At 39.2% G+C, this 22,442-nt stretch overlaps 2 protein-coding genes across 2 annotated transcripts; one reads left to right on the top strand and one right to left on the bottom strand.

Annotated features, from left to right (window-relative positions):
- The first annotated feature begins 2,176 nt into the window (after positions 1-2,176).
- On the top strand, positions 2,177-12,274 carry LOC115429079 (high affinity choline transporter 1-like). Its single transcript, XM_030148328.1, has 9 exons — positions 2,177-2,185; positions 3,172-3,364; positions 3,506-3,619; positions 4,673-4,828; positions 5,654-5,802; positions 6,579-6,722; positions 9,339-9,492; positions 10,788-11,005; positions 11,756-12,274. Exons 2-9 carry the CDS (start codon positions 3,181-3,183, stop codon positions 12,272-12,274), a joined length of 1,638 nt encoding a protein of 545 aa, XP_030004188.1. The 5' UTR covers positions 2,177-2,185; positions 3,172-3,180.
- A 2,285-nt stretch (positions 12,275-14,559) lies between these two features.
- LOC115429751 (zinc finger protein 184) lies at positions 14,560-22,166 on the bottom strand. Its single transcript, XM_030149454.1, has 7 exons — positions 21,972-22,166; positions 20,498-20,697; positions 19,105-19,197; positions 18,897-18,989; positions 18,590-18,700; positions 17,555-17,678; positions 14,560-17,144 (listed from the first exon to the last, which is right to left on the bottom strand). The coding sequence occupies exons 1-7, from the start codon at positions 21,994-21,996 to the stop codon at positions 15,463-15,465; spliced, it is 2,328 nt and encodes a 775-aa protein (XP_030005314.1). The 5' UTR covers positions 21,997-22,166; the 3' UTR covers positions 14,560-15,462.
- Between the last annotated feature and the right edge of the window lie 276 nt (positions 22,167-22,442).

Raw genomic sequence — 22,442 nt, 5'->3', positions numbered from 1 at the left:
GCCCAACTTGGTAAGTGGTGCTTTCATATAGACCTGTCAATCAAAGCCTGACATAGCAGACCACAAATGGTTTTATTTGACCTGAGGTCTTATCAGTAGAGGAGAAATTCTAATTTAGACCATCAACTAACTACCAGGGTCAAAATGAAATTAACTGCACCAGAATGGGTCCTGAAAAAAAAACTTTTTTGAGAGTTCAATACAAGTCCACTGGCAACAAGACTTTCCGGAGGCTGCAAGCAGCAACTATCAGTAGCATTACACATTTTGAAGCCAGAAGTAACCTTTTTTTTTTTTTTTACAAAATGATTGGAAACACAGGAACCTGAATGGTCCAAAGGGAGGGTCTTTTGGGGGGCTAATACTAAACGCTATTTTAATAACATGGTAAAATGGAAAACTTTATTAAATATTGCACAAAAAAGTCATTTGAGATTCTTGTTAGTGGAACTTATTAACCACAACTATAATGCAGCTGCCTGTCTAGAGGCTTAATGTCTACAGTTAGATTCAAATTTATGTCTTCAACAACAGTCTGAACTTGTACATGATCGTTATTTGTATTTTGAGTTATCCAAAGGCATAACAAGACATTTTTATTACTTATCTTGAGCAACTCGCTGATTAACTCTCACTTGTTTCTGCTGTCATTCTGCTACCAGTCTGCACATGCAGCTGCAAGTGTAATTGCGACATCCACTCCAAATGTGGTCGATCAGAGCTGCCCCCAGTGGCTGTCAGCGGTATTACAACTTTAAGATACTGCTGCATTGGCTTCAGTTTAGAGCCAAAGTCAGAACAATGTCTGTGTAAACAAAATGGTGGATCATTTGATCCCACCTCTGTCATGGCTCTGTAATGCCTCTGGAAGTAGCAACACAGCTGTGATAAAGGTGGAGTCATGATTCTGGAACACTATGTAAAAGGAACACCTCTCGTTCTGCAACCAAGGTCTGATGTTTTGATGACAGACAGTGGGCGCATATGGATGCACTGGTATGGATTCTGTGGCAGCTGCCCTCGGTGCCGTGGGTTCATGCCACTGGTGCTGCCACCGCTTTGTGCCAAGGGTGCTACGGCTACATGTCACTGGTGCTGCGGCTATACGCTATTTTCACCCATGGCACGAACCTGCAGCACCCAGGGCGGCTGCCACAGAATCCATGCCAGTGCCTTCATATGCGCCTGCTGTCTCTCCCACACCAGGGGGGATTTAAAAATGATGCTGTGTACAGTAAACAAACATATCAACGCAACCAGAAAGATCTGCGAGCCGTGGTCACTTTGAGAGGAGAACTCTATCCATACTAACATTTGTGGGCCGGTGAAAGACAGGCCGACTCTGGAGACGTTAGCAACACCGCTCTGCTCAGGGTATTTCCGACGTGCAAGTTATACGTCACACTATACGCCGTGCTGCATCACCGCCCCATTGATTCTTGAACACAGGTCTGCTGTGTAGAAGTCCAGCCTGTTTCACCTCTGTTACTCCTTTGGCTTGGTGATGGAAATTGGTCAGTGGCGGAAAAAAGGAAGGATCACCATCTCACCTTTTTTCCAGGATCTCTGTGTTAAAGTGGACAATGTTTCCTCCTTGATACTGTTATGTAAAGTGAGGCCTGTACTCTTCTGTTGTGTGAGATAAAACCATAGGTCAAAATAACAGTGAGTAGAAAGCCTCTAAACCAAGGATGGAAGTTGGATATTTCACCAAAACTCTGTCCTTCTGTATCCCTCAGGAATGTGCAAAGTGCATAGTGTACAATCAGATATATTTACATTATTCAACTATGTATGGAGAGACGCACTCACTCCATCCCCTATTTTGGATCAGAGGTTATGGTATTTACAGTATACAAATTCTGTACAACAAGAAGTGCGTTCAGACCTGGATTTATCAGTGCCCTCGACTGAGCAATCTGTTCTCTCTAGCTTGTACCCATAAATGAGTCCTGTGAGTATTCCTCAGTCTTGATTCCACACCTGCTCACAGATAAAAAGGACCTCAAAGACAGGTCAAAGCACAAAACAGTGGTGGAAGTCTTGAAGGGGTGCTTGTGCCATAGTGCCTCCCATTAGTTTACATGCATACAATTAATGCGCATGGGTGTGGTGTTGTCTGACACGTCAAGCTGAAGCTTACAGCAGTCTGTTCTGTTAAATCAACTCAAATTGATCTTCACATGTAAGTACTGACCAACACTCACATTCATTTGCAGGGTCAAATTGGTTTTAACATGTCAAATTTAGACAGCGATGTTGACCTGGTCTGTTGGGGTCAGTGCATGGTTGTGGGAGCAGATAGGAGAATACAGCACAGATGAGGTGATGGGATCATGTTACTGATAGAGGAGCAGGGAAAAACAGGGGTGTATGTAGGGCAGCTCTCATTGTCAAAAGGGGTGACTGGGTGGTCACTATCATGTCCAACGCTGATCTTGTTAAACCGTGGCATTTGGTTAAATTGTAAGTGTTTGATAAAATGAATGTCACTCTGTATAACTCATTGAATTAAATTAAATTGAATTTGTAAAAAAAAAAAAAAAAAAAAAAAAAAAAAAAAGCCAAATATTTGTTTTCTGACAGGTTAGCCCAAAGTCTTTTTATCATAATTCTGAACCTCCAGATTCAGACATGGCTGTTGATTTTTTCTTAATAAACTGAGTACTTTGATTGTTTTATTGTTTGTCTTTTTTTAGATATGAAAGAAAACACTATAGTGGCACGAAGACAGTGAACTCTAGTTGGTGTCTGGGTTTCAGGTTCCCTTTGGAAAGGACTGTATGACGGCATGAAAAGGGGGTTAAAAATTCTAAAAATTGTGCACACTCAGATAAATATGGATGTTTACATTGAAACTAGTGCAAAAACTCAAACTAACCCTTTCAGAGCCTTGTGGCTCTGCATAAGTGTCTTGTGATCCTCTATCAGAAATCTCTGAACTACTCCTGTCATACATCTACATCTGCATTCAGCCCATGATCCCCACAGTCACATGTTTCCAACTTTGTCACAATTTTCAGGATCATGCAGTGAGTGAGGATGCAGTGTAATGGAAGTGAACCAAGAGGCAGAGGCTGAAACTTCTTTACCTCATTTACACCAAAGTTACACTGAGTAATGCCCTTTTAGGAGCCTTGAAGTCATTTTGTTTGGATCCTGTCTCTGCAGATACTAAAGATGGCAGTAAACTGGCCTGGGCTCCTGTCCATAGGAGTGTTTTACATCATTGTACTGGGTACAGGCATTTGGGCGTCTAGGAAAGCCAAACGGGAGGAGAAGAAATGCACTGAGAGTCGCAGTGAAGTTGCAATGGTTGGAGGACGAAACCTGAACATTTTGGTCAGCATCTTTACTATGACAGGTAAAACATCCCCCATCATCCACAAAAAAGTGGTGGAATAAAAACATTACTAGCTCATATGGCTGTAGAATGGTTTTCTTTTTCTGTGACCATGGTATAAATGTATTTAATATCTCTACAGTATAGTTTTTCTTTTTTCAGCCACTTGGGTTGGAGGGGGCTACATTCTGGGTACTGCTGAAATGGTCTATGACCCTACAAAAGGGCTGGTGTGGGCTGTGGGACCCATTGCCTTCTCTCTAAACCTGATTCTTGGTGAGTGTGTTAGGTGAAATGGATCTAGAGGCTGAGATAGTGCAACACGAGGAGCATTGTTAGGTACAATGTGAAGTCGTGATGAAATCCTTTATTTTTTGTTAAATCATATGTATGTGATTTAAAAATGTATATGAAATAAATCCATGCAAAATCAGCATAAAGCTACAAATTATGTCAGTAAATCTATCAGCTTACATGTTTTCATTCTTCAGTTTACTTGATAAGTTAAAATATCATCTGCCAACATTTTACTCAACAAATACTCTTCCTTTAACCTGATTCAACTGCATTTCTCTCGCTGCTGAAGGATCTTAAAATGAATCATTGATATATACAGTAGACTCAGAGGATCCAACTCATGCTAACTCAGCATGGCTTCTGCTGTATTAACTTCATATTTTGCAGGTTTTCAAAGTAAAAAACATATCATCACATTAGACAGTTTAGCCATTAGATGAAAATACATGTCCTGTCATCTTGGCTGTTTTCATGAACAGTCAGGTCGGCCAGTAATGCCCCTGCACTGAATTGGTGGATGGCATTCCGTCCTCTCTTTTGTTAAAAGATGGTTCAGTGGATCCTATTCTAAACCAGGTACTAATGGAAGCACTGAAGTTCCTTTCCTTTGCATTTAGAGAATTCAGATAGTTCTTATCATGGTAGATGCTCCCAGGTCATTTGTTAAGCAAAAAGAACTATAAGGTCAGTCTGTGAAGTAGAATATATTGACTCTTTGAGCTCTTCAGGCTCTCATTAATCCCAGTGTGTCTTGTTTATTGTTTATCCTCCTCATCTCTTTCCAGCACTTGTCTAAAGCTAACCTGGTAAATCAAAATTCACAATGAAACATTTAACATTTAAAATAAATGTACCGGCTTTAGTAACACTTAAGTAATGCTGTGACAGGTGTGTGCTTGGTACAGTATTTTACCATGGCCAATCAGAACGAAGACACGGAACAACATATGATATAAAAGAAACTGAATACAAATAAATGTTTTTAAAAAATGTATATTCACAGTTTAAAAACATCTGTTTGTGTGATTTCAGGTGGAATGTTCTTCACCACACCAATGCGGTCAAAGAATTATGTAACTCTCATGGACCCTTTTCAAGAGAAATATGGAAACACTGTAGCTGCTGTGCTGTTTATTCCTGTTATTCTGTCAGATATCTTTTGGACAGCTGGCGTTCTTGCTGCACTAGGTGAGCCATAAATAAAGAGTGAGTTTTTCTTAAAAATGGAAACATATTTGCTAACAGGATGTGCTCTGCTGGAATTAGTGTGACTATTTACTGTGAAAGAAGAACAACTTCTGAACGAGAATTAAATGCATGAGATAGCAAATTAACACTATCAAAGGACAGAGATCTGGGTATGAAACACTAATGGAAATGTTAAAACAACAATCCTCACATTTAAATCTAAATTTAGATAAATACCTATGTAAATATCAGATTTTTTTTTTTTTAATTTCTCTTTATATTTCATGTTTCACTCATTTGTTATTTTTCTACCTGTTTTTCTATGCTCTTGGTTGTTGTATGTTGCTGCTGTTAAACTGTGAAATGTCCCCATGGTGAGAAAAAGTCATATATATTTTTTTTTTATCTTACCTTACTTACATTCGGAACAGTTGAAATAAAAATTATTTTTGTGATGAAAGGTATTCTACAACAAACTGCAATTGACAAACAACTGGAACCAGAAGATAGACACATATGCAGTGACTACAATTAAGTCACTGTAGTTAAATCAGTTAAATCTAGTGAAGTATAAGGCAGTGTTTTCTTTACAAATGCAACATGTTATGTTTTATGTTTGGTTTGTTGTTCATTGTGTGTTCTTCAGCTGTCTCATTACAGCTGATCAGAACCCTGTTAGCATTATCAGTTAATAGCAGCTAACTACAAAACAGCTAATCACATCAGGATGTAGCTCCAGTGTATTCTGGTACAAACCCTAATAAAGCCAAAGCACCGGTGTCATTCACTATTGTACTGACTCTGAATGAATGTTTTTGGAATCAGGAGGAACAGTGGGTGTGGTCATGGATATCCCCTCCTCAGTGGCTGTGTGCATCTCTGCTGCTGTTGCCATCCTTTACACACTAATGGGAGGCCTGTATTCTGTGGCCTACACTGATGTGATCCAGCTGATCTTCATGCTTCTTGGATTGGTATGATCACAATAATTCACATCAGTTCAAAGTATTTTCATGTAATTTTTATCTGGTTGAAACATGGCTTTCAAGTAAAGGGAATTCTTTGGTCTGTGGTTCATGGAGCATGCAACATGTCTAAAGTGTTAGAACTCCTTAACATATGAAAATGGTGGACTCGAATGCACGACTCACAAAAACTGAAGATTTTAACAAAAATATTTTAATAATGAAAAAGTGATTAACAAAAGGCACTCACAGGGAGGATATAAAAGCTACAAACAAATCTTTACAATGAACAAAACAGAAAACTTGACAAACATGGAAAAACTTGGTAGACAGCTTGACGTGAAACACCATGACGGAATCAGACAAACTGGCACAAGACAAAGGGAGACAGGACTATACATGAGGTAGGGGAACGCAGGTGACAACAATCAGGGGTGGGGCTGACAATCACACTGGTGGGAAAACACACAAAGGGAGGAAGTCAGGGTCTGAAACAAGAAGGAAGAGATGTGTACAAAATAAAACAGGAAGTGCAAGACAGGACAAAATGTAAAACTCTAACTTAACATAAAGTGACTAATGAAACAAAGACAAAACACTGAAAACCAAAGACGAGACATGAAACACTAAACATTAACATAATTAACACATCTGACGAGACATGACATAAAGCTTTATTATATTTCTTTACAATCTGTTTAGTCCCTATTAGTGTTATTTATTCATAGAGCTGAACAGGACAACTACATTTGTAAGTCTCTAACCTGTCTTTCTTCTTATTTCAGTGGATATGTGTGCCTTTCATCCTGACAAGTCCCTCTGCTGCTAACATCACTGCTGCTGCAGTGAATAAACTGTACCAGGACCCATGGGTTGGAAAACTGGAGTTGGAGGATGCAGGTTACTGGATAGATAACTTGCTGCTGCTGGTAATGGATTCCTAATGACTTTTGTACAATTGATGTGGAAATCTCAAATCAAGGGCCAGAGTCAAGGACTTGACTTTGTACTGCTGATCAAAAAGCTTATTTGATGTCTTCAAAAAAAAAAAAATCAGCAGGAGAAGTCAGCTTTCAAGGCAACGGAGTTTTATTGTAGACAAAAAACCTAAGAGCAATTCTGAGTGTCTCCAAGCTATTCCAGAACTACTCTGACCAACAGGACTCGTCGCCCTCCTTATATTCATCTCAGAACTGCTGTTTCCCATGACCAATGATCATTTCATTGAATTTACAAAATTTCACCATTAGAATGTTACAATAGTTTCCAGGGTCGTGCTGACCTGGTTCAGGTCTTGCCCTAGTCATGCTTGGACATAACCACTTTTTTCCTTTTAACACATTCTTACTGCACTTTACACCTTTACATCTTCACCATTCTTTATACTGTTTTTTATTATCGTACCAGTATGTTTTAGTTCCTTTACTTTTTTTTTTTTATTATTATATGTTTCTTCACTTACATATATATTTTATACATGATAGGTATGGCATGCTGTGATCATTTCATATGATGACCTTTAACACATACTTTAAATCATCATCATTCTCCCTCCAACTCTTCATTATTTCACTTCCAGAACGTTCAGTGTGTATTAATAATATTGTTTTCCAACCAGTTTGTACCAATGACATTCCACCCTCAGAGGACATTTATAGGGGCTTTGTGTTCTATAAACCATGGGACAAGTGGAAAAGCAAGTGTCAGGATGATTATACTAGCACAAAATGAAAGAGGGTAAAGGAAGTTGCTCCCTCTTGTCAGGAAACAGATGCTTTAGAGGCTGAGACGGAACATTTTAAGATGTTGGTGCAGGCTTCACCTCCCCCTTCAACATCCGAGCGGTTGGCAGGGATTTAGAAGAGAATGATGTAATGCCAACTGGAGCATCAACTCCTTGGTCTCTCAGCTCCCTCAAGAGTTCTGGGAGCACTTAGCAGAGAGAGAGAGATACTGTCTGTTGCTCAACAACACTTTGAGGTTACATCCTCACCTGGCTTTTGGAGAAGTTGAAGTGCTACTGGCCAGACCCAAGACCATTTGCCCACCTTGACAAGAATACTAGGACCCTATAGCTAACCAAGTCAGGGAGCATGGCTAAGATCACATGTCTCCTTTAGATCAATGAATTGTTTCTCTGGCCCTCAACCTAGAGGACACACTGGAGAACAAGGCCTGTGGACACAGTAAACCAGGTGTATGATGTAGCAGGCAACCCTGACAGCTCAGATGTCATCTTATTCCACCAGAACAGGAACTACAGACTGGTTGGCATAAAGGGAGGATTTGTTTGAGGGAGATCTTTTGTAGGACCCTGGTTAATGCCTCATACATTTTTCAGATTCTATTGCCTTAATGTTGCATCTGCCATTCGGCTGTTGGCCTCCACATGTTGAGCAGTAGCTGGATATTAGCTCCTTATGACACTAAAGGTTTGAGTTATCCATGTTGCTTATTGCCACTGGCAGCAGTGGTGGAAGGAACTACTGAAGCTTAGTACTCAAGTAAAAGTACAAATATCCTGCAAAATATTTACTCAAGTAATAGTAGAAGTACTACATCAGTAATCTTACTTAAGTAAAATTACTAAGTATTTATTTTTAAATTTACTTACTAGTATTTTTTTTAAAGTAAAAGTACTCATGCAATGGGTTGTCTCAATGTCTGGTCTGTGGCATTTTGATAAAGAATGTAGATACTGACTTATGCCTCTGCCCATGTCACTGCTGTAATGATTACAACCAACTATACAGTAGATGTGTATTTTAAAGGTTGGTGTACAAATAATTTTCTACATTCCACCAAATGTGACTATGGTTCCACAGTTACAGTTGTACCTGAAGTTATGTGGAATAATGCTGCATTCCAGGCAACCCATAACCTGTGTTTTTCCAACCTTCTACCAGTGAAAATGCACTGGAATGGCAGTCAAACCCATGACATCCCACCTGTGAACACATACGAGATTGATGTACTCCCAGTTCTGCACTCTGACGTCACAAAGCCTGTGAAACAACAATGGCGCCCCCCATGGATGCAGTGTTTATTCAAGTTGTTTATTAAAACAAGGTATTGCGCTAACATTATTTAGCCTATCTGCAAATGTTCTGCATAATCTGCAGCTACTCTAGTGTTAGCTAGTTTTCAGTCCATTGAGCGCAAGAATAAATTAATACCAAATCCGTATTCAACTATACAAATAACATGACATGACATAAAAGGCATAACAGGTTCTCTTGCCTTATGCACCGTTTGTCCTCCTCTGTTTCCCTCAAATAAGCAAAGACCAAACACGTCTGGGTTAGAAATGACTGTAAATGAGCATAAGCCCCGTACGGTCTGCCATGCTGGTTTGTTTACATTCAGCTACCACCTCAAGCAGTTTGACGTGACTTCCCTGGAACGCTACAAAGTCATGAGTAGTGGTTTGAAGTCCTGACTTGGGGCTCAAAAACCTGCCTGGAATGCAGCATTAGTTGTTTTTAAGGACTATAATGTGTGGGAGATTCATGCTGAAGAAAAATATCTCTTTATTTCTCTTCTAGTCCATTGGAGGGGTTTGCTATCAGATTTTCTACCAGCGAGTTCTGTCTGCAGCCACAGATGCCCAGGCTAAGATCACCTGTTACATTGGAGCAGTCTTATGTCCTATCCTTGGCATCCCATCACTCATTATTGGGGCTGTATCTGCATCTACCAGTTCAGTTCTCATTCTTTTCTTAGTGTTCTCAGTTTGTGATCAATATGACAACAACATAGCCTTTGTTTTTTTTCTGCTGAGTGTTATGGAAGTTATCTGTGGCCATGAATTTGGTAACTTCCATAACAAAGATTTCTAGAACTATATATATATATATATATATATATATATATATATATATATATATATATATATATATATCAGTGGCGGCTGCTCGTCTTTCAGACAGGGGAAGCTCATTGTCGGCTTACATGAAAAAAGGAAAAAAAAAAAAATTAAGAAAATGCTCAGTGACCTTATCGTACCAAGTCGGCGTCTTTCCCAGGGACTGGACCAGTGTCCTCTCAATGTCCAGCAGAGCTTGGCTGCTTAGATCGCCTTGGCCCATTGTGTTGCAGGCGTAAGACTTCAGCCTTTTTAAACTACAGATGCTCCTTTCACTCCGACCTAGCCGACAGTTTGATTGATTTAATTATCTACAAAATGATATTAAACTCGAACAAGAAATGATGAAATTATGTAACTGAAACAAGAAAACGCTGAAATTATGTTAAATTGAAACAAGGAAGTACAATGAGTGTGTTTTATTTACAGTGCAAGAAATGAACGAGTAATTTCGTAGTGGTTTCTCTCTCTCTGATTTCACAGCAGAATGTGCGACGGTATTAAACTGAACTGTGTCAGTGAAGGAGCAGATCTGAAAACAGCTGTCAATCAAACGGGATTCAGCCTTTCGACTGATCCTCCAATCAGCACGTGGGATTCTGGCGTCCAGCCCGGCCGAGCTCTGCCCACAACTCCATTCACCCCCAGAGACGCTGGCGTCCGGGGGCGGGACAACATCGTGGCATTTATCCAATTACCGTCCAGTTTTGACGCAATGAAAAAACACTGTTCCACTCAGTCCCATTGAAGCCCACAGACGCCCGCAGTCTACGGACAAATGCACTGAGCAGAGATGGATGAGAAAACAGCACAACGGGAAGGGAGGAGAAGTGAACAACATCTCGTCCGTTGATTTGTGATAAAGCTGATTTGAACGAAGTCATCTTTGAGATGAACGTGTTCTAACGCATTTGTAGTTAATGAAATGTCAACACAACCGTACATATTTAACCATTTAATTTTCGTAATTTTAGGGGAAGCCGAGCTTCCCTTGCAGTCTGTGAGAAATCGCCACTGATATATATATAATTTTATTAAGTCAAAACTAAAACATCATATTTATATCACATAGAATTCAGCAGGATACACATACATTTTCATTGTATCTACTTGATGTGTTTTGTTTCAGACTGGAACCAGACCACCTTTGGGTCACCCAGCCCGTATGAACAGGGTAAAGCTGGTACGATTTTGCCAATTGCCCTTCAGCATCTCTGTCCATTCTATGTTTCTCTGATCGGTATGGGAGCACTTGCTGCAGCAGTAATGTCATCAGTCGACTCTGCTCTTCTGTCTGCTGCCTCCCAACTGGCCCGAAATATCTACAAGAACATCATCTACAGACAGGTAGGTACAGAAGTCTCCAAGACTCAGGAAAAGGAAAACATAATAAAGATGAGAAGTCAACAAAATCGTCAACTAAAGGCCAATTCCAAGCAATATATCCTTCCAACAATAGTAAGGAAGGCAGTGAGGTATAAAGGAATTTTCATGAAAATGAGCCATCCTCTGGACAAATGACACTGGTCTGTATGTGCAATGTTCTAGAAGACAACTATGCATCTAGTCTTGCTTATCCATTCACACCTGTGCAAAACTCAATGTGAATGTGCCAGAGGCTTCCCCATTTTTATGGTTTATCAGAGTTGGTTAGAGGCTAATCGGTCTCTGTGCTTTGCCTACAGTTTTGTCTCTCACACACAGTTATGCAGTACTTCAGAGCAGACAGCGCGCTGCATAACCAAGTGGCTTGTACACTGTGTGGTGCTGTTACTGATGGGCTGTAGGTACAACCTCAGTACCCACAACACAATATGAATACAGACAGTAGGCATGGTTTCTACAGGGAACTACAACATGACACAGTGACAGAGGGTCAGAGGTGATGATTGAGAGGGGTTGTTGTTCTATGAGCCTGTATGGTGTTTTCTCAGGAAAAGGTTACAAACTGTACCTGTAGAGTATGCAAATATGCTGTTTTAAAAATACAAATACATGATTCACATGGAACATGAAGAAAATGATTTCTTACTTCACAGGAGCCAAGGCTCGTTCTTGCTAAAATATGATCTGATATATTTATGTCCTCTCTTTTAGGCATCAGAGAAGAGTGTCCTTGTGGTGGTTAAAGTATCAGTTCTCCTGTGTGGTGTGATCGGGGCATGTCTAGCTCTGACAACGTCCTCTGTTGCCCTTTTTTGGATCCTCAGTTCAGATGTGTTGTACTCAATGATGACTCCTCAGGTGATATGCATCCTCTACTTATCCCAGTGGGTTAACGTCTATGGAGCCAGTTGTGGGTTTGTGTTTTCACTACTACTGAGAGGTTTGGTTGGGGAGGCCTTCTTGGGCCTTCCTGATGTGCTGCCTCTGCCATGGGACAGGGTCCAGGAGGATGGACACAGATATCGCCTGTTTCCATTCCGCACTGCCATCATGCTCCTCACATTTGTTGTTATTTTACTTGTATCACAAATGTCTATCAGGTTGAAGGGGAAGAAATTACTCACAAGTGATGCAGAAATGAATGAAATGCATGACCTGGGACCGAACCAGAAAAATGTGGAAGAAAATGAAGCACTGAATAAGGAAAAGGAACATTTGTATCTTACTTAGAAGTGCTATCGGGTAGAATGTGGGCAGTGTTTTTCATCTATTTTTTAATGAAGCATCAAATGGGCCCCCAGTAATATTTTATTGGCCCAATGGTAAAGCAAATTGGAATTATTTCTCTGTAATCTGTTCTTTATCTGTTCAGAGTGCCTTGACAATAAAACCAGCTACAGATTACACTGGTCTACAAGCAAAATGCTTCCAGAATAAAAGCAGCGAATTTTTATGAAGTTTGTGTATCTAGTAAAGAAAAATTAAGTAAAAAGTGGTGGTTAGGCGTAGGTTTTAAGACACAGTCTTAGATCAAAATATGAAATTCTATGAATTAATGAGAAAATTGGTTTGGTACTCAAATGGAATGTTTGTCTCTTCCAATCTGCGCTTCCATATCTACTTCAAAACAATCTCTGCACATTGAAATACATTCAGTTTTACGTGCCTTCTTGAGTATTTTAACCACACCTTAGTTCACATTGCTTTAGGCAGCTAGGGAATAACTGGTTTAACTATATAACTCATCCTATAAGCAGTACCTTGATCTGCCTTGGTTTGCTTACCATGTTTGTACGTGTGAACTCTACTGTTTCTTCATCTGAAGGGGCTGCGATGCACTCTTTACAGTAAACAGTGAACATGAAGTACAAAGCCAACAAGCAGACTACACAGCAATGATTTCCTTCCTTTAGGTAATGCAGGATCCCTTTAGCACATGTCACTGTTACCATGGTAACTGAAGAAGATCTGGAGCTGGTCCTAAAGCTAATATGGGTCTACAATTTTTATCGATTTATTTGTAGAAATTTTCTGCCAGATTAAATGTGCTAAATTGGACATACCTTAATAGGATGAATTGGAAAACAAATGAGAAAAGTGTTATTGTGTTATTACACATATGTATTGATGTATGCACATTTATACAATAGATGAATAAATGTTCCATTAGAAGGAACCTGTAAAGTGAATATATTGTCATGTGCTGACAGTGTTTTGAAGCAGAGCAGGTAGCTCTGAGACAAACAGTCCTTTGGAGTAAAACTCATTCTCTCATTAATTCTCTGTTTCCCATTTTGACCCAAGACTGTATTTGGAAACTACAACCAACCAGCATTTTTGACTTAATTTTTCTGTATTACTCTCAAACTTGGTAAAGCTGCACTAGTTATTTCTGGAGGTTTTATACTTATAGGCCAGTGCTGTAACAACCTGTGGGGGATGGTTGTTGAATGAGTCCTGAGGGAATCATTGTGCTCCATGTGCACTGTGGTTTTCACCTTTTTTTTTGGCATTTAGCCAGGCCAAAAAAAGTCCCACAGTTAATGTTTAACTGGACAACCTTTAGGTTTGAGTGTCTTGAGGTAGGATTGATTATGTGAAAGTAGTAACATCTGCATTATTAAAACACTACAAGTAAAAGCTCTGAATTTGAACTGCAGTATGATGGGTCTTCCTCTCCTGCAGTAAACATTAGGACATAAGGTGCACTTGGCCTCACACACAGGCCTTTTCCTTTTCTCCTTATTTTTGTTTTCATAAATTCTTGTCGTGTGTAAGTTTCAAGCTTTGATAGTTTTGTAGATTTGCACATATAGACATACACACCAAAGTGTAATACTGTCTGCAGTGTCCAGGTTGCTTGCTCTTTATCCAATTAAAAATGTCAGTTTTTCAAAACTGCTATTTTGAAAAAGTGCAAGACCTAGACTTTATGTACTTTTATACTTCCATGCTTATTTTTTGTTTGACATTGTACCTGTTGTGTGCAGTAGAAAAGTTCATTTTAATAAATGTATGAATGGATGAATCAATGCATAATTCGCAGTAATAATAATAATGGATTACATTTCTATAGCACTTTTCAAGGTATCCAAAGCACTGTATATTATTGATCCATTATTCATTCACTCACATTCACACATTATGTTTTACTGACCAAAACGTTTTCAAAACACAATGACCAAAGTGCAAAACTCACAAGTTTGACTAGATTCATTCCAGTACTGACTGGTTAGTGAAATCATATAAAAAAAATTTTTTTACATGCTTTCCTCATGTATTTCTTATTTTACAAGATTATGTGCCTTTGATCATACTCTAAAATTTGACTAATAAAGTTTTTTCCATACTTAGACTTCCACCCAAAATTCCATTTTTAAGACTTTCAAGACCTGCACAAGCACCCTGAATGTCACAAACAGCCTCAGATATGAACATGAACAATATTTAGGTTTAGTTTACTGAAATGTGTTTTCACAGGACTGATTTGCACAAAATACACAAACACAAGTTACTTCATATGAGTATTTATTTAAAATACAAAAATGTGTAATAAACAAAGAAAAGATTCAGACCAGGTGTACAATGACTTTCAGTCTTTACTGTACGTTGTTCACAAAAGTATAAGCGACATGAAACTGAACATTGTACAGCACTGCCTCATAACACATTTGCGTAATGTTTTTTCTTTTGTCCGTGCACAAGCACAGTGTGTAAAAATGTGTTAATACAACATTAGCAAAGCAAGGAAACTGTCTACTAATAAACGTTAGTTTCCTAATAAACATACATGAGTCTAATTTTACTCTATGACAAAAGCGGTCTAGGTGTAAAGTTTACCATTCAGACTTCGAGTATGCCGTCTGGTGATGTTCAACATCCACAAGATTCCTATTAATACTACAGCCTTTAATTCCACTGCAGGTATTTTATCTACAGACACATATGGAAACACTTTTGTTTACATAATGCTCCTTTTCTGAAATGAAATGTTAAAAGCATACACCTCTTTTCTTCTTAAACTTCACACCCCATGTGATAAAAAATATTTACAAAGCACTGACAACTTGCCTTTGACAGCTTCAGGTACATTTTATTACCTAAATATTTGTTACATCACCTAATTATTAAAATCACATTCATATGATTTCAGTAAAATAATGAACTTCAATAGAAAAGTTGCTCCAATTTCTTGGATGCCACTTACAATGAATTTCACTCAGTGTGGCTGTTTTAGCATGATTACCTGAAAAAAGATAATGTACTCCAAATATGTTTACCCAACTCAATTAAACCGAAATAACTGAAAAAAACTGTTAATTCCCACCTTCACTGGGTTTCCTTTATGGGAGCTTCTCATAAAGATCTGTAGGTCAATCAGTGATTTATCAGAGAATCGTAAAAAAATCTAAAACTGATTAATAGTCATCACTGCCTTCATCGTCCTCATCATACTTCCTCTTCAGTGAGTGTTTCTTGTGTTTGCCCCTGTGTCTCCGTTTACCACCAGAGAAGTCAGGGTTGGCCTCCCGCGTATGCAGCTGCTCGTGTTTCTTCAGGAGGCCGGGGACAGAGAATCCCTTTCCACAGGTGTCACACGTCCAGGGCTTTTTGCAAGTATGGGTCCTTTTGTGGACATTCAGATGGGATGCCAATTTGTAGGTCTTCCCGCACACATCACAGCTGAAAGGACGCTCATTGGTGTGTAACCTGATGTGAACCTTCAGATTGCCAACCTGGGTGAAGGTCTTCTCGCATATTGAGCACCGGTATGGTCTCTCCCGGGTGTGGATCCTCAGGTGAACCCTCAGACAGTATTTACTGGAGAACTTCTTTTGGCAAACAGGGCAGGGGATCTTTGCTTTAGGCACGTGGTCTTGTTGGTGCCTCTTCAGATCAGACAAATAGACAAAGGTCTTTCCGCACTGAGAGCAGAGATACTGACGGTCACCGATGTGGTAGCCCATGTGTCTTTTCAACAAGCTGGGGACGAGGAATCTCTTTCCACAACGTTCACACATGTGAGGACGATCTCTAGTGTGCCAGCGCTCATGGTTCGACAGCTTGAAGGCTGTTGGGAAGCTTTTGTTGCAGTGCTTGCAGGGAAACGTCATCTGGCTGGTGTGACACTCCATGTGCCTTTTGAAGTATGTGGACTGCGTAAAGCCTTTATTGCAGATGTTACAGTAAAAGGGCTTCTGGCCACTGTGAGCAAGCATGTGCTTTGTCAAACTCTGTAATTTGGTGAAACACTTCCCACACTGACCACAAGCGTAGGGGCGTGTTGTGCTGTGGGTCTTCAGGTGATTGTTCAGGAATGCCTGTGTTCTAAAGCTTTTGTTGCAGGCAGTGCACAAGAAAGGCTTCTCTCCTGTATGAATGCGCTCATGGTCCATCAACTTGGACTGATAAGGGAAGCTCTTATCACACACACTACAGGTAAATCTGTCTGCCGGAGGCCGAATTTGCTTTTTTCGTCTTATGCTCGGTCTGGGGTCATCATCCAGAGTCAGCCTGGCTGGAGGAAGTGGTGGCAAGGCTGGGAGAGAGAGTGTGTTAGTGGCGATCTGTGACACCCACTGATGCAATGTGACTCGCTGAGTCACTGGCTTTTGGCCATCTTTTGTTCCTGCACTGCTTGCATTCTGCAAAGTTGAAGCAGTTTTAATTGGCACTTGAACCACCCTGAATGGGATTGACTTGAGGGGTAGCTGTTGGGGTTCTGGTTTATCTGGTGGTGGCTGTGTTTTCTGTGTAGTTGTAGCTGTACTTGGATTTGTAGTTGGCTGTTGCTGTGTGCATTCCTTCTCCTGTACTACTGGTTCAGTCGGTGTAACACTGTTTCCTTTTGCAGCAGTGCCATCAGCTGTTTTATTACTAAATTGCCCTGTCCCTTGTGTTTCACTAGCTGGGACTGCGGGGCTTTCAGAGTCATCTGACATCACTCCCAAATCTTCAGTGTCACTTGGAGAGGTGGGACTGGTGTCATTGAGGGTCACCTCTAATGGTTTGGGTGATTCTGGTGGTGGAGGTTCTGCTGGTTTGGGCCTGAAGGCAAGTGAGGACAGCACACAGTCGCCCACAGAAGTGGAGATAGTAGCTGCAAAAATTAAAAAGGTTTCATCAGTTTCTTTTTCACTGTGAACCTTGTTCTCAATAAATAGTCCGGTATAAGCTGACACACAATTTTGTAATTACGTGGAATTACAGGAAATCCATATTACAAAATTTGTGGAAAGTAGATATTATGCAGATGCATGTGCCCTCTGTTCTAAAGCTGTTTGAAAACAGATGCCAACACTATTGAATTTTTCACATATTAATTACTCCAAATTCCAGTGGTAAGTAAACATATTATTCAGAATAAGAACTTTTGTACATTGTACATGTAAAAAAGTCCTTTTCAATAGTTAGTTTTATTTTCAATTATTCATTTAATTTAAAATTCTTCAACACATACCATATTTTGCTTTCTGTATGTGATGGTATAGTCAAACAAATCTTCTCTACCTTTAACACTAATGAGTCCCTTTGCCTGTTGGTGCAGGAGCAGAGTCTTCAGGTCTCCGGGATCAGGGATGAAGCCGCCACATGCCTCCAGGACAGAGGGTTCCGTTGAGATCATGGCACCAAGCTGAGGTTAAGGAGCATAAATTTGAATAATGATTTTAGTGCAAAAAGTGTATTTATGCTCTTAAGCTAAGCATGTTTGACAGTGACAGTCACTTTAGAAAATGTTTCCTCTGTCAGCTAGATTCATCTTAGACCTGGGGTCTCAAACATGCGGCCCGCCAAAGGTTCAAGTCCGGTCCGTGTGATGAATTAGCAAAGTGCAAAAATTCCACAGTCAAGGCTGTTGAATTTATGTTAGTTAGAATATAATGACTCCATATTTTCTTCTCGGTTTGATGTGAAAAAAATAATCTTACATTATGCCTATAAATAATGACAACTTCAATTTTTTTTCTTTGTTATACTGCAAAAAATAACATTAAATTATGAAAATATTTACATTTACAACCTATCCTTTAACAATAAAACATAAATAACCTGAACAAATATGAACAACCTGAAACATCTTAAGAAAATTAAGCACAATTTTAACAGTTTTCTGCCTGTTACTAAGTGTTTAGTGTCTGTAGATCTGATCCATCATGCACATGTAGAAATGATAAGTTGAGGCAGAATATTGTTAAAATTGCACTTATTTTTCTTCAGAAATTTCAGTTATTTCATGTAATTCACATCTTTTTTGTTTGGATAGTCTATAAAAATAAGTATTTTCATAATTTAATGTTTTTTTTTGTACTAAAACAAGACAAAAATTTGGAGTTGTCATTATTTATGAGTTATTATGCTATTATTTCACTGGTCCGGCCCACTGGAGATCAAATTGGGCTGAATGTGGCCCCTGAAAGAAAATGAGTTTGAGACCCCTGTCTTAGACTGTTTTGCCTCTGATTATAGTACAAGTACAGCAGCATATTAGCTTATGTTTCCTCCCCACACTACATCACATGTAAAATATCCTGACATTTAACATACCTGAGATAGATTAGGAACAGGAAGAAGTTGCTCCAGTTTGCACACTAATCCAGCAGTCAGAGCCTGCAGTGCTGTATCAAACTTTGTGCCATATTGAACAGGGAACACTTCCTGCAATGAGAGACGATTCTACGTTTAACAGCTCTATAATTTTTTAAAAGTGCAGATTTGAAACCTTTTGAAATAAATACATGTTTATTTAGGCATCATTATGGAGACTTAGCTTGTAATTGCACTTACGTTGTTATAATATAATTATATGGATACATCTATTCCTGTAAATTACCATATTAAGATATCTGGGTACCTGAAAGAAGTGTTTCCTCTCAGCAGGGCTTTTAAGTAGATTCTGGACAAGGACCATGAAGTTAGTTTGAGATTTCTCCACTTCAGCATCCTTCTGTAACAAAAATTATTTATTCAACTATTATCAACATTATAATCTGTGGTTGACACATATAGCCGGCATGTGATAGCTCTGATGAGATTCTTACGAAACAAAATCAGATTCTTACCCCTGAAGATGTTGAAACTTTCAACTTATTAATGAGCAGCTGAATAGCCCGAGAATCTGGTGGACCATCTTTCTGGAGCAAATCCAAAATGATCTACAATGGAGGAAGGATTGCAGAATATAATCAAGACAAACTTGGATGAGGTATTTGTTAAACCATTTATCTTTTAACATAGTATGAAAGGATCTCGACCATGATAATAAAATGTATTCATACTACATATAATACAGTGTAGCATCAGCACCAACTATGATACTCTAAAACCTTAAGAAACAAATGTAAGTATGTGAATGAATTCTACTATAGGAATATGGAAAGCAGTGGTGGCCTGTGGGAAAAATTATGTGGCGATACCTAAAGAGATTACCAAACAACCCGAATATTCAAGTGTGACAATGTCTGGAGCATTATTCTGTTCTTGTGCATGACACCAGAGCCTAATTTGTAAAGTGGAAGATGCTGGAATGCAGGGGGGGTAGATCTGGTGACTCAAAATGGGGGTGAAGGTAACGGGGACAGTCTAAAACACTTAATGTAAAGAAGGCTTAACGTAGCTTAATTTAAGCTAAAATGAAGCAGACTTTGGAGTCCAGCGTACTCAGATATGGACTCGAGTACGCTGTGTGAAAATGTCCTAAGCAACGTTAAGCTTTTTTCTATAATGTGAGCCTATGGAGAGGAAAACTTTTAATGCATATAGCATCCATAAAAGTGGGGTTTTCATTTTGATTTTAGGAGAAATGAAAGTGGGCATGACAAGAGATGTGAAATTTGGTGATAACTGATTGCAGTTGTGCGACATTAAGCTACATTAAGCTTTTTTAAACGTTTTAGACTGTCCCCATTATGTCACTGTTTCCCTTAAAATTTACCTTAAAATGCATGTGAACACAAGATTTGTGTGCAACTTCGATGGGGAATAAAGATTAACATGACAGATAACACTAAATTTTTTTTCTTTTTCATTTAGGTTATTTATTTTTTTCATAGAGGTGCTGGATCCAATGAAATATGTTCCAGATCCAATGTTAAGCCCTGTATGACACCTAGTTTTGTAAAAATGTTCCTTTATTGGCCTTGTTCACGGTATGAAAGCCTCTACACTTTAAATCCTCCCTTCCTCTGTCAGTGATAGTAACCCTTGAGTTTGCACACATTTCAAAGTGTTTTCATTTTAACTGTTAACAGCAGTACTTGTTTTCCAGATGGAGCTAAAAGGCTCTACGTGGGAGCTGCATTGGCACTTTGCCTTTCAAGTATGGATGACTCATACGTTAGGTTCCTGAATATATTTATCTTGTTTGCTTTAATGTCTATCCACTTAATCCTCCCACTTTGATAATGTAGTCCTTCAATTATGTACTGCAAACATCAGATGAAAACAAACTCTCACCCTTGCCCTCAATCCCAAGATGAGCTGGGCAGTCTGCTTGACACTCATGACCTCAGGAACAGTTTGCGTCACCATGGTCACAAAGTCTTCCACCTTTCCGTACTGCTTCACATTTCTCTGCCGAATGACCTGCCATATGTACGAGTAAGTCAGCTGCAGAGGGGAAGCCATCAAGCGAAGGGAGGCCAAAGGAAGGGCACCTACGAAGAACAAGACAGAATCAGACAGCTGTGCTCAAGTGTTCATGTATGAAAGTAGAGTGATACGTCGCATGGCCAACGACAAGAATTTTTATACTACCACAATCATTCATTCTTTAATTCAGGTTTAAAGACAGCAGATGAGTATTTGTGGCTTCATACTCTTCTTTACGAACAGAGCAATACATTCATGACATTTCAGAAATCTAAAAGTTTAACATTCAAGACAATAATGATATCCAGTCATACTTTTATGTGAACATCAGAATATGTAAAGCTTGAATTTGAGAGGGCAAAACAATGAAACATTTTGTGTTTTATTTAACAATGTCAGTAACTAAGCCCTAAAGGCACTCGATTGTTATAATCATAGCTGCTGATCTCCAAGTAGCATGATCAAAATTTTACATTTTTAAAAGCTGTCATATGACATAGTATTATGTCATGATAATTATCATTATCCTTCATCCTTACTTTTACTTAGACGGTTTAAGTTTACTGTAGGTTTATCACCTGCCATTTTGACTATGTTACATAGGGTTATGGTTTTGTATTATAGGATCCTACGTTTGATGAGTTTTGACAAATAAATGTAAAACAATGTGTATTATATTGCGACCACTCTTAGTAACTTTGTCCACGGTGTAAAAGTAATCGACTCTGTAAATCCTCCGTTCCTCTATCTGCGATAACAGGTATGAGTAGATACATATTTTAAAGTGGGATTCCACTCAAGCACTGATATGTGAAGTCGTTTTCCAGACAGTTCCGGGGTCCGTGGGGGCGCTGCAGAGCCACAGACGGCTTTGATGACGGCGGATCTGGAGCACTACACCCGTGTACGTGCATTTACGTGCGTGTGTGGTCGTGAAGAGAATGAGCGCCAAACTGCATACGAATTAGGTTTACAATTAGCTACAACATCTACTGGAACCGGATATTTTCAGTCGTGTGTATTTTTAAGGTTAATAAGTTAGGTTGCAGTAGTGGACGAGGACACCCGGAACACAGTCTGGTTTATTTGAATCCGTCTGGACGGTTCCACGATGCACAGCTAGTTAACGGAGGATAGTATTATAGTACGGCCTACAAATACAATAAATACGACCACTACATTAGACTTACTGCATTATTGAGCTACAGTTACCAGCTACATCCAGTTTCCAGCAGCAGATGGATAACTTAGAGTGCCCATAGTGTATCTTATTTTCTGACCGCCGTTTCTAGCAGCTACCATATTTGTAGCTAGCTAACGTTAGCTTGCTGTTACGTACCTTTAGTGTCAGACCGTTTCTCCATCTTGTGCCCGGGATGTACTGCTGAGTCATAAGATATCCAACCGAATGCAGGAATAAACTTAGAATACTGTAGTTTACCCCGTAATAATCAGTTAAAAAGTACTTATCCGCCTTTTGTCTGACCGTCAAGCCAGGAAGAATAATGGCGACCGCCGATTAGCGGTTTTCCAAAACAAAAGTCCGACAACTTCCGGCGGATGTTCCTCTATAAAATAAAAGCACGGTCTTTGTGTAGTTATGATGTAAATATAAAGATGAACAAACTTCCTCCTGGATTCAGATAGGGCACTAAGATGTGGTCCATACTTGATCTTATCACATGTCTGAATATACTTTTAATGGAATAAAACAAAACATAGAAACACTACAAAAATCTGCCATTTCACCTTGTGCACAGCAGCCTTTTAGGACGAATACAATTTTTATTGTTACAAATAAATCTACAAA

The sequence above is a fragment of the Sphaeramia orbicularis genome, chromosome 12, assembly GCF_902148855.1.
Source record: "Sphaeramia orbicularis chromosome 12, fSphaOr1.1, whole genome shotgun sequence".
Taxonomy (NCBI): domain Eukaryota; kingdom Metazoa; phylum Chordata; class Actinopteri; order Kurtiformes; family Apogonidae; genus Sphaeramia; species Sphaeramia orbicularis.
This window is presented reverse-complemented; position numbering and strand designations above follow the sequence as displayed.